General features: G+C 40.6%; 1 protein-coding gene across 1 annotated transcript in view; it reads right to left on the bottom strand.

The window, feature by feature from the left end:
- Positions 1-8,767: 8,767 nt before the first annotated feature.
- Positions 8,768-13,514, bottom strand: part of LRRC27 (leucine rich repeat containing 27) — a 61,295-nt gene continuing 56,548 nt past the window's right edge. Inside the window, exons 9-10 of the mRNA XM_026650870.1 lie at positions 10,706-10,832; positions 8,768-8,908 (exon numbers count right to left, since the gene is read on the bottom strand). Of these exons, the coding sequence (XP_026506655.1) occupies positions 8,768-8,908; positions 10,706-10,832 (268 nt within the window). The remainder of the gene's footprint in view (positions 8,909-10,705; positions 10,833-13,514) is intronic.

The raw sequence follows: 13,514 nt of genomic DNA, 5'->3' as shown, positions 1-13,514 counted from the left end.
TGGAATCCTGTAGAGATAATTATCACCAAAGTAGTGTATGGCAGTTTAATCCTTGGCCCTTTAAATTCCAGGGATTCAAACAAATGTCCAGGCTCAATGATGATAATTCCTCTGGATGCATCAAAACCAGCTGTTGCCAAAAGTTCAGATGTCACAGAGGGGAAATCATGCTTCCACAATGTGGGAACACCACATGTCTGTGTGCAAGAGCTCACTGCACAAGCTCTCCAGTTTGTTTTATTAAAGTCTTATTCTTTTCTCATTCACTAGTTTGTTATTTAATGAACCCCAAGACTGTTACATCTTCTACTTCATCTTTCACAGTGAAAGTAGATTAGTCAATTTCATCTTTGTTTCCATTTAGTTTCACTTTCTGCGCTCATGCACTACACATTCTTCCAATGACTGATTGCAAACAAACAGGGCCGGCTTTAGGAAGTGCGGGGCCTAATTCGAACATTTTAGGCGGGGCCCCGGCAGGGATGACTAAAAAAAAAAAAAAAAACATGTAAAAAAAAGCCTTTCATTACTTAGCAACTGGTTCCCTATAAAAAGTTCTGATTTAAGGGATGTGCCACAGTATGTATTTCTTGTACCAATAGGGTTACCATATGTCTGTATTTCCTCCTGGACGGTGATGTAAGAACCAAAAAGCCTGACATGTCTGGGAAAATACGGATGTATGTTAACCCTACCTAAAGTTCTTTTTTAAAAAGATGGGCCTGAACTAGAAATGAGCTCCGTTTCACATGTGTGGGTCCCCACCACTCCCTGGGGGTGTGCTAGGGTGACCAGAGGTCCCAATTTTATAAGGACAGTCCCGATTTTGGGGTCTTTTTCTTATATAGGATCCTATTACCCCCACCCCCGTCCCGATTTTTCACACTTGCTGTCTGGTCACCCTAGGGTGTGCACATGTGTGGGTCCCAGCTGCTCCCTGCCCCCCTCATTGAAGCAGGTGTGCAGGGTTACTGCCCTGGGAACTGCAGGGCACCACTGGACATGGGGCTGGCTGGAGGCAGGGCAGGGGCTGACTGGAGGTAGGGTCTGGCTGCAGGCAGGGCAAGGGATGTGGGTCTGGCTGGAGACGGGTGTGTGGGGTGGGCTGGCTGGCTGGCTTCAGGCAGGGCCGCAGGGGGGTGCGGCAGGGGTTGCAGGGCTGGAGACAGAGGAGTGCGGGACTGGCTGGCTTCAGGCAGGGGGCTGCGGCAGGGGTTGGCTGGAGATAGGGCAGGGGGTGCGGGGCTGGCTACAGGCAGGGCAGGGGGTGCAGGGCTGGTGCGGGAAGGGGTATGTGGGGGGCTGGCTGGCTTTGGGCAGGGCTGCAGGGGGGTGCGGCAGGGGTTGGCTGGAGACGGGCTGGCTGCAGGCAGGGCAGGGGATGCGGGGCTGGTGCGGGCAGAGGGTGCGGGTACAGCCCACCCTGTATGGTAAGTGCCCCCTCCTCCTCCTCCCTCCCCCACCAGGGTAGCAGCAGCAGCCCGGGGCTCGGAGGCTATTTAAAGGGACCGGGGCCCGATTCAGGGGAATTGGTTGAATTGGCCTAAAGCCGGCCCTGCAAACAAACCATGTGGGGAACATTTATATCCCAAACAAACCATGTGATGTACGTTAAATAAGGCCTGGACTATAAACTGAATGTTGAAGAAGAAAGAAATCTTAAATAACCAACTACAAAGTTACTGAATGAGGAGAGATCCTGTGTAAAAATAGCATGTGATCATGTAATTAAAGTCTGCATCATAATGCATATGTACAAGGGGACTGAATTAACCTTGCACAGAGAAGCTTAAATCTGGCATTTCCTAACTTTTGAATGTTTTACTTTGTAACCTTAACATTCTTTTAACAGTTTTTCCAGATGTAATTATATTTGTTAAGAGACAGAACAATACCTGAAACTTACACAGAAATTACAGTGGAAATACCATGGTAAGATTAAATATGGTAAAGGGAAAAAAAAAAAAGAAGAAGAAGAGAGGTTTAATGAATGGATCAGAGCTTGCTTTACCCATGGTCATAAAAGACCTTGAAAGTGAAAGTGTAGTGTACTCTGGTTCCTTAAGTACTTGTTTATCTGTGAGAGAGGTCAGGGATGCTGGAACAATTTGTATCATGGGGGTGCTGAGAGCCATTGAACCAAACTGTAAACCCTGTAGATGATGCAAGCACTTCAAATCAGGGGGTGCGACAGCATCTCTAGTTCCAGCACTTACGTCAGAGGTGCTACTTCTGTTCTACCATATCCCCAGAAATGAGTATTTTTCAATGTGTAGGAATGAATGACAAGGCAAAAATGGTTATTAGTGCACCAAACTGCATCTCTGCTAACCATCATCACTGCCTGAACTGACCACTCTTTGCTGCCAGTACAATGACAGAACATTATTCATTTTTGTGCTAGCACATCTTTCCCACAATCCCCCTTGGAGATTTGGTACTCCTGAAAAGGGAATAAGAGAATATGCATTCACTTCAGCACTTCTGTTTAAGCAGAAAATGTCAGAGAAGATACAAATAGAACCCACATAGTAATAAATAATCTCATTTATATTTGTTCAAAATCAAATGAAAAACACTGCTGAGTCTCTACCTCCCATTAATCAGAGTTATTGATCCAGAAGAGAACTATGCAAGACAAACCTCTCTTTGATAACTTTTAAAGCCCTTTAAGCTGCACATCACATACAAGGCAAGTGTGACGTTGTGCAGTCTATATGGTTTTATAAAAACATGATAATAAGTGCATATAATGTAACTGGGATAGTTTTATAAAGATTTGATAATAAGTGAATATAATGCAACTGGGATATGCTTCGTGCAAAAGGTCTCTTGTAAGGTATCATTACAAAGCTCATAATCTACTGAGTGTGATCATCCTATTTGTAGAAATGTACCACTCTTGTATCTAAAACTAGAAATATAAAATATAACTCTGAGGGCCTATTGTAATTATGTAAAGTGTGGGCCATTAATGATGGTTTGGAATCTTGGCATGTGATCATGTCACCTGAACTGGAATCCATCTTTAACCTGGTGCTTTTCCAGTGCGGGGGGGTGGAAACCCAGAGGGACAAAGGGTTCCCGCCTTATGCAAAAGATATATAAAGGGGTGGAAGAGAACAAAGGGGGAGAGGAGCCATCATGAAGAATCCCCTAGCTATCACCTGAGCTACAACAAGAGCTGTACCAGGGGAAAGAATTATGCCCAGGCCTGGAAGGTGTCCAGCCTGAGAAAAAACTAACTGAAGCATCTCTGAGGGTGAGATTATCTGTATTCAGTTTGATTAGACACAGATTTGCGCATTTCATTTTATTTTGCTTGGTGACTTACTTTGTTCTGCCTGTTACCACTTGGAACCACTTAAATCCTATTTTCTGTATTTAATAAAATCACTTTTTATTTAGTAATTTACTCAGAGTACGTATTAATACCTGGGGGAGCAAACAACAGTGCATATATCTCTATCAGTGTTATAGAGGGCGAACAATTTATGAGTTTACTCTGCATAAGCTTTATGCAGGGTAAAACGGATTTATCTGGGTTCAGACCCCATTGGGAATTGGGCATCTGAGTGCTAAGAATAAGCACACTTCTGTGAGCTGTTTTCGGGTAAACTTGCAGCTCTGGGACAAGTGATTCAGACCCTGGGTGTGTGTTGGAGCAGACGGGAGTGTCTGGCTCAGCAAGACAGGGTGCTGGAGTCCTGAGCTGGCAGGGAAAACAGGAGCAGAGGTAGTCTTTGCACATCAGGTGGCAGCTCCCAAGGGGGTTTCTGTGATCCAACCCGTCACAGCAAGAATGCCTAAAGTCCACCTACAAATGTAAGAAATATATCATGTGATATTTCGCATCTAATGTGTGACCCTGGCTCAGTGCTTCACAGAAGGGAGAGGAGAAACAACCAAACAAAAGACAAAGCTAGGTTCCTTTCTTAAATGTGCCCTAAAGAGAAGCTTTTTTCCCCCAATCCAAATTTGTCAATCATTCTAACACTGTACAATCTACTAGTAATCAATTCTATAGGGTTTTATATATTGAAAGAATAACAGAAACATTGTTTATCCTCACCACACCCTTGTGGTAGATAAGTACAGCTATCTCCATTTACAGAGATAAGTGGCTGCAAAGTAACACATAGCAAGTTGGTAACAGAGCCAGAATTAGACTCTGGACTTCCTAACTCCCATGATGGCTTGCATCTGCATGTTGCATATGAGCAAGAACTTCTCAAAAGGCAGTTCACCCCCACATTTGTCTTTAATCAAACTCTACACTCTCATAATTCTGTTATTTTCAATTCTATATTTACCTTAAATTTTTCTAAATCTTGAAAAGTACCCATTGAAGTAAGACTTGTCTGAACTATTGATCGCCCTTTACAAATATTGGGTATACTTTTAATAAGCTCATACCAGTTTTATTCAGGATCACATTTGGACCTAATCTTCACAGTTGAAAGTGTGCTAATAATAAAGTTTCTTTGAAGGCGGTGAGAACTTTGCTTCACTGAGGACTGCAGGATAGGGCTCCGACTGTTTACTTTTTAAAGATTAAGGTCGGTTTCACGTAGAGACTTGCCCAAATAAAGTAGCAAAAGTTTACCTTCACTGCTCAAGGTGCTGACCCTGATTCTTCTCTGTTAATTTAAACAGCAAAAAATAAAGTTGAAAAAAATTGCATTGACCTGGTACTTATTTAGTGTGGAAACCACTTTATGTGGTAACCATAGTACCTAGAGGACAGTTTATAGATTTCAGACAATCAGCCTTGACTTTCCTGCTGATCTTCAGAACCTTGAAAATATACTGAAGCAATGTGAAAACATAAAGAAGAATATTGACACTATTAAGGACAGAGAAATTCAGAGTGAGCTGCAGAAGGAAAACAACCTTCTGAAGTATCATTGAAAGCAGGATGTTCCACATTCACTGGAAGTCTACTTACAAGACTTGACATTTACATAATTCCTCGGATAATAAAAGTAAGAGACTATAAATTAAACAATGTTGATGTTATCTCACTGAAATTTGATGCAGAGGAAACATAAGGTTCAAGTATCAAGATATTTTATTCCTATGCCCCTTTTTCATAGAATCCAAGCTTTCAAACAAAAGACAAATTCTCCTCTCAGTTCCACTCATGTACATTCAAAGCAACTCTATGAACCTGATTTACACTGAATCTACATCAATGCAGCTGACAGTAGATTGAGTGACATTTCTATTAAAAAGACAGACAAACAAGAGGCAAATTTGGCCCATAACGTTGGTGCAAATTAAGACTGTGCAGAGTGGAAAGAGGGCACAAGGGGTTTCCCCCGTTTGCACATGTGTGTGTAGGGGCCAGACATAGTGTGGCAGGGGAGTGCTGGTATTGTGCTAGGTGGCAGCCAGTGTCACAACTGGTGCTAGCATCTTCAGAGAAGTCAGGGAAAGGCGGAATGATGGTGGAGCTGTGGCCTTTTCCCATCTTTGCACCCGCTAAAATAGTGACTGGGTGCAGAGGCAAGTGTATGCTGCACTGAGCAAAATAGCTTACAATGCAGATTTTACAACAACACTAAACAAGCCATTTAAATAATGTGGCCAGACCCAAACTCTTTATACATCTTTACATACTAATGCAATTTATTTAGGCAACATTATTTAGAATTACAGTATGAACGATAAGTGTATTTAGAAGAACAAATTATTTTAATAATATTCTTGAATTTAAAAATAACTAGTGCTCAGGTAAAAATAATTTTGTTGACTATATGATCACTTTATATTTAAGTGATTAATATACAAGTGCTTTGTATTTTCTCTTCAATGTTAGCATTTTTAATGGCTAAATGTACATTGCTACACATTTAATATATATGGAAACAGTGAACAGAATGCTTAAACAACATTTTACAGTGTTAGCAGTCATACAAAAAAATGGGCCAAATTGTAATCTCATTTTCAACAGTGTCAATCCAGAGACATTCCATTGAAACCAAGGGAGTTACTTTGGACTGTACACTTGTGTGAGAGCAGAACTTGACTCAGTAGGTATTGAATCATTATTATTAATCAGTATTTGATTCCAAAATACGAACATGTAAAACTGTATGTATCCAGGAGCAGATTAAGACATGATCAAACTGGGCCACATATTCTGAAGTACCAGCAATACCAGCCACTCCTGGATTCTGTTTGCTAGCCACCCTTTCCTCTCTGTCCTCTCCATCCTCTTCCTCGAAAAAAAATGTCCTCTACAGGACACTCCATAGGTTTGCACCTCACTTTCTGCACAGGAACCCCTCCTCCCCCCAACCGTGAATTCAACTCTTTCCCATCCAGCACAGCTTCCTGCCACCAGAGAGCTGTTTTATGACCCTCATTTTGTGCCCCAGTAGCAGGCCATATTTCAATCAAACTGTAATCAAGACATTTGGAATTCAGGTAAGTTTTAAATTTACACCATCAAGCTGGAGAAAGGTGAAAAACCCCAGCGAGGCATGGAGTGCAGCAGAAAGACAAATGACTCCAGAAACAAGGAGAGGAGGCTGAGAGGGGAGACTACAAAGATCAGACAGGGAGGGAAGACTTGTATTTCAATATATAAAATGAAATAATAGACATAATGTTCAGAAATTATCCACTGTTTTCTTCTGAGGCTCTCGTGATATTAAAGGGTTATTAGCACCGTTTTAAATACTAAAGACTTTTACATTTAGGAGACTCCTGGGCATTAGTACAATAAATAATGGGCATTTTGCTTTGAAAAGAAAGGCAAAAGGTCTTCAGACACCATTGCATTACTCCAGTTTTACATCTAGATAACTCCACAGATTTCAAAGGAGTAACACTCCTATAAAATTGGTGTCACACTGTGGTGATTCAGGCTCAAGTGTTTTATTTTTACCTTTTCTCTTTCTCTCCTTTGGGAGGCCCCACTTTCTGGCTGCAGCCTGATATCGAAGGGATTAGATTTCAGAGGATGACAGCTCTGAAGGCATTTAGCAGCAGCCTGAGATAATGTTACCTGCTTCCCCTTCACCAGCAGGGTGATTCAGACCCTGACAAAGCAAGGGAGCTACTTAGAGGAATTTGCTGGGGTACTACCAGGGCCGGCTCTAGGATTTTTGCTGCCCAAAGCAAAAACAATTTTGCCCCCCCCCCCGTTTTTTACCCCACCCCCGGCCCCACCTCAACTCCGCCCCTTCCCCAAATCCCCAGCCCTGCCTCCTCCCTCCAGGCTCTCAAGCCTAGGAGGGAGGGAGGGAGGGGGAGCAGCGGCGCGCGAAACAGCTGTTTTGCGCGCCGCGGCCGCTCGGGATCTCCCCCTCCCTTCCAGGTTTGAGAGCCTGGGAGGGAGGGGGAGACTCCGAGTGGCCGCGGCGCGGGCGCCGCTTCTCCCCCTCCCTCCCAGGCTCTCAAGCCTGGGAGGGAGGGCGAGTAACGGCGCGCGAGCGGCAGCGGAGGTGAGCTAGGGCGGCCGGGGCACATTTTTAGGGGCGGCATTCTGGCGCCGGCCATGCCACCCCTAAAAATGTGCCGCCCCAAGCACCAGCTTGTTTTGCTGGTGCCTAGAGCCAGCCCTGGGTACTACAGATACAACTGCTGGGAGATTGGGGAAGGAATTGATTAATAATAGATCCCTTCAAAAGGGCTGACTCTAGCTCTACTCCCTTCTTCCTCACCTCCCTACAACTGGCATGTATAGTTGTCCCATGTCCTCCCTATCCCAATCACTATCCCACCTATCCCCTACTCTTGCTATGCTCTTGGCTTCCTGCTCAGCTGCTTCCTATTCCTGGCTCCAATGCTTTTAGAAGCCTTTCCTCCAGTCCTTTCCTGTCTCCTCTCCATTCATTCAAATTGGGGGTAGGGGGGTGTCACTAGCTGTAGCAGAATATCCCCAACACTTCTCCTGTGTCCTTCAGTGGTTCCCTTGCCTTGCCAGCATCTGTATCTCCCTCCTGGACTAGAGGGCAGCAGGCAGCACATTCCCTCCAGCTGCAGCTGACTTTTGGAGCTGTCAGCTCCCACTGTCTGCAAACAGGATCCAAGCCCTAAATCATGGTGCTGGAGACAGAAAGTGATGCCACCTAGGGGAAAGAAAGTTGAAAATAAAATACTTAAATATTTTATTCATTGAAGAAAAATACACAAACAATTATATTTCTAGTGCCCAGGATCTTCCTGCATTTGAAAAGTATCCTTAGATAGCAGAGCTGCACTTTAACAATTACTAATGTTGTGGCTATGACACCAGAATCCCCTGATGCAACTGCAACCCTAAGATATAGTGCATAGTTGGGGATACATTATTCTTTACATTATTAATTTATATAGCACTGTAGGTGATCATGTTATTTTAAATTAATAAACATACAAATAAAAAAAGTTTCTTGCCCCAAATAACGTACATTGTAAAGGATACATTCTGCAATTCTTACCTAGGCAAAACTTCAATTGAAGCATATTTCAATAGGGGGTTTGCTTGAGTAAAAATTGCAGAATGGGATCTTAAGAAGGTCAGAAAGAAACAGTAAAAGAAACACAATATAACACCAAAAACACTTTATAACCATGTAACTATAAATCTACTGAAATTATGTTAGTTGAATGGACAAGATAGAATGATTTATTATCATTCTAATTTAAAAACTTTGTTAAAACACAATCAACAAGAATAGGTAACAAAAGGAGCACTTTTAAAGCCTGCTGAAAAGCAGCTTTCCAATACAGATGTATACTGTAAGACAAATGTTCTTTTAAGAATTTCAGGCAATTAAAATTTCATGGTAGAAAAGATATTATGAGGCTGCATTCTCGGTGAATCAGGAACAGGCTCGCCTGTGAAGGCAGTAAACCGATACTCCTGCTGAAGTTCTTGTTTTACTTGTGCTAGCTCAGCCTGAAGCTTTTCAGCCTATGATAAAAAATAAAATAAAATCACCAGAAAAAGTTTTTTAAAAGTCTAATTTATTATCTGATTAATATTATATAATTAACCAAAGAAGGAACTGCAGAGATTTATTGGGCCAGGTTTTCAGCAGGGTGTCTAAACATCTTATATTTGTGTGCATGCAAAACTGCCTACACACATCCATGCACCTACACTTCACAGGTAGAACACCTGTGTATACACTTAAAACATGGCTTGTGTGCCAATGTTAAGAGTTTGCAACCACAAAAGTCAAACAAGGATTTGCAGGAGCACACACAGGTTTTTGCAGCTGCAAAGGGTGGGTGCAAGTATGTGCATAGGCAATTTTGCATGCACACAAATAGAGGCTATGACTAAAAATCAGGCCTATGACAATATGCATGATGCCTGTTAACAATAAATGTATTTCTAGGTATTCTAATCCTCACACTGATACATACATTTACTCCTTTACCAGTATAAGAAAAAGCAGGATTCATATTCCTACATATATATTAGTCTTTAAATTGTAGTAAATCCTGAATTTTGGAGGAAATTCATGGTAGATATTATAAATCTTCATAAAGTTTTTCATTCTTTAAAGATAGTACTTCACTTTTCGATAACATTTTCTTCCCTTTTGCTGTTAAGCACATCTTGAATTTTGTAAAGTGTAATGAAATGGATGGTTTTAATATGCCAGTGTAATACATCTGTGGGTTTCACAAATTCTTAGACTCTCATCTTGCAAAGAATTATGCACACACTTAATCTACAAAGCTTATAGTGAAGTACATGTGTAAATCTTTGCAGGATTGGGACCTTGGTAGCCTATTCCAAAATAGTCTTTTAAAAAACCTTATAAAAACCTTTAAAAAATTAAACTAAATATTTCTAGAAACTTGGAAAATGAACTATTTGATTTAAATCAGCATATAGCAATCCTTTATATAAATAAACAAACAGACAATCTGGGTTCGCCTAGCCTGCAGTTGCAGAATCGGTCACTGGTTAAAGAATTGATTTGGAATTGCTGGATTTTACTGAATACAGAGAACAAATTTAAAAATACAATAGTCTAAATGAAAAATAGAGGCCTATTTTATCAAGATGCATCTCATTTTGATTTTGGTTAAAATGTGATATTACCTGTTACTTTATTTCATTGTTAGAGAGTAGTGGTAGGAAGAAAAAAAAATCAAAATATTTTTTCTGCCAAGTTGGTCTGTACAACATTTTAAAATGTATAGACTGAAATAAAATTTAATGATGTTGAAACAATGGAATTTCACAACTAAATTGACTTTAATGGGAGTGCTGCATACTTATCATTTTTGACAATCAGGCTACTTATTTAGATGTCTAAATATGGACTTCTAAATCCATATTTTAACTGTAGGTTCCCATTTCTGAAAATTTTGGATTTCACCTTTATATCTACATGACAATCATAGAGCAGCTTGCACAGCACATGGTAGTTCTTATAATATCAAAATGTCTACATCACTTGTAGTTGCATTCACCTTTTACCATCTATTATGTCTTTCTTGGACTCTTTCCTCTATCTTGTTCAAGATTTTAGCTTCAGTCTTAATGAAACTGCAACTTTCTATACACAATCATTGAACTATTCAATAATAATCTTAATGTAAAGTGACCAAAGTCAAATGTGAAATTAGTATTTTTAATACAAAGTGTTTGGTGCCTGAGGATTTGATCAAATTAATGAAAGATCACATTAAACCAATGACTGAATTAAGTGGAGGGCACTGTATGTCAAAGGGAAGCTATGATACTTACAGTTTCAAAGTCTTGTTTTGCTCTCTGCATTTCCTCTTGGGGTGTCCCTTTTGACTTTTTTCTTCTTTCTTTCATCATTTGTGTATGTTGTTTGATGCGTTGTTCCAATTCCTTTTCCCTGGAGGTACTGAATAAACAGGATAAAAATAGTTTTCCGGTTCTTTTATATTCATTGAACCTTTCACTTCCAATCTAGTTTTAAACCTTTGCTGCATATAAACATAATCAAGGGGAACAAAAACAAAAGTTCAGTTCTCTTTGCATTGGTTAATATGGAGTTGTGCGAATGCATTATGTTATACTCTTCAATTACATAATCACATACTATTTTATTCCACAGGGCCACAACTCATTCAGCACACAGGATGGATGGTGCTCTGAGGATGAATCAGGATTATGTAGGCTGTTGTCCGTAGAAGCCCTGTCTCCTTGTTGCAGAAGTTGGAAAGCGTGCAGTGAAAGAGGCAAGGGACTGCAGGAATAGAAAGGGAGGTTTCATAGTTCAAGCAGCTGAATGCTGCTCTAGAGAAATGAATTTGCCTCTGCCATAGAGTTCCTATGTAATACTGGTCAAATCACTTAAACCAAAACTTTTTAAAAGTGGCCTATAACTTTGTGTTTGTCATTTTCTGGGTGCCCAGCTTGAGGCCTTGGGGTCTGATTGGCTAAGTGCTGACAGCTGCAGCTGAAGTCATAAGGAGCTGTGCTTTGAACATATAAAGTACTATGAAATGCTAAGTACTCTGAAAATTCAGGCTGTAGGTGCCTCAGATTGGACTCACAAAATTAGTGGGCATTTTGATTTTAATCTCTCTGTGGCTCAGCTTTCTATCTGTAAAATGGAACTAATAATACTACCTCACCTCACAGTGGTGTTGTGAAAACAAATTCATTAAGGGTTTGTGAAGCACTGGAATACTATAGTGATGAGCACCGAATAGCAGCCCATGAGGAAATTAATAATTCTATCTTCAGAGCAGGGTTTGAATAGTGTGCAGTAAATAAGACACAGTAGATTAGTGAGCACTGTCCATTCTGTGCACCAAATGAGGGAGGGGTAATGTGGGGGTGGGGGGGAAGTGTGTGATTATGTAGTTGAAGGCTGTCATGATGCATATGCATAAGAGGGACAATTAAGGTTGCACAGGCAATCTTAATTCTGCCATTTCCTAATTTTTGAGTGCTTGACTTTGCAATGCAGTTTTTGGTGTGTAACTATATATAATTAAAGTTAGTTTGAAGAACTTTTAAATAAAGATAAAAGAACTGAAGGCTTTAGAACTCAGAGGACCTTAATGCTATAGGAGCTTAGTTTCATTGTAGACTTAAAAATGACACTGGTTTCATTTTTTTATTGTTTCTTTGTTTTATTATACAGGAGCATTAAAATATATGTGTATGTGGCTCAACCCCGTCCTGGAAGTTAATTACCATTTCATTAGATGCTGCTGCAAGAGAGGGCAGCATAAACTGCCTGAACACAAAGGCCTGAGTGCCCAAGGTAGAGTGGTGAATAATAGGAGAAATTGTATCTTCTTGGAGGCTTCCAGTAGTGAGGGAGGGAACTGAGAAGAAACACCCATGTTCCCAAAACGTATGTATGTGAAGACGGGCTGTGAAGAAAGTGCAGAAGTAGCTGGCCTGAAAGGCAGAAGTGCAGGGGAGCACTGCTAGGCAGGTCAGAGCAGCAAGCAAATGAAGCTTAATGAAACATTGCAGGAGGAATGCTAAAGAAACATTGGAAGCTGCTACTGCACTCTTGACCAGTCTGAGCAGTTGAGCAATGTACAGCATGCACAGACTGCATTCCAAATCCAAAGTATTGCCCACAACTGCCAAAGAAAGTTGTGACAGCCTGAATGTGAGAGGAATATTACAACTCAGGCCCACAGAAGGAAAATACCGGTAATTATTTACAAAGACCTGTCAAAGTTTAGTACCAACAGTATACAATACAAGAATAGGATTTAAATATTAATAATTATTGAGTAAACCTATTTGTTGTAGTTTTTCTTACTTTCTCCACTCCTTACACTTGATTGAATGAAAGATGGGCCAGGCTGTAAGTGTAGTAACTATAACCATATCTTTTCCTCATTATTCCAGGGTACAGCACAGTGTCCTTGTAATTAAGGCTGGTAACAATAGTTCTTGATTTAGGTAAATCTGTAAAGTAGTTTTCCCCTGGAATAATATCTATCAGTAAGGATGGCAAACTGCACATTAGTCATAATATAGTTGCACATTTCAGGTCAGTTAATCCTCATATTTCACTGCATACCAGAAGCTTATATACTAACTGCTAAATGCACAAACCTGGAGTGCGCCAGCATGCTTTCTATTTAAAAAAAAAATGGATACAAATAAAATAAAAGTAAATAAAATAAAATCCCCTGAAATTTTTCCAAAACTGGAACCTGATTTTTTTTGAGATTAAAAAAAAATGACTTACCTTTGGGGTTTGTTCTCATTCTCACACTCTTCAATGGCTTGGGGCTGGACTAGAACTAGAAAGTTCTGTTACTCCCATAAGAAGGCTGTGTTTTTAAGAGATTGTCCAGTCTGATTTACAGACCAAAGTAATTCAGATAAGCATGCAAAATTTTGTCCCAGTTGAACCTTTTGAGATTTGGCTATCAATTAGTTGGGATTCTTTCAGCCCTGATGATAGACAACAAGGACCACTTACATTCAATTCCTGCCCAGTTCTCTGGCCCACATTCATTGCCTTAACATGTACAAAGATAGGTGCATTAAGCTTGGTCTACACTAGGAACTTATGTCGATATAACCATGTTGCTCAGGGGTG

This window comes from Terrapene carolina, unplaced genomic scaffold (genome assembly GCF_002925995.2).
Source record: "Terrapene carolina triunguis isolate 2854851 unplaced genomic scaffold, T_m_triunguis-2.0 Scaffold95, whole genome shotgun sequence".
NCBI lineage: Eukaryota > Metazoa > Chordata > Testudines > Emydidae > Terrapene > Terrapene triunguis.
Note: the sequence above shows the minus strand (reverse complement) of the source record. Positions and strands in the feature narration are given on the sequence as shown.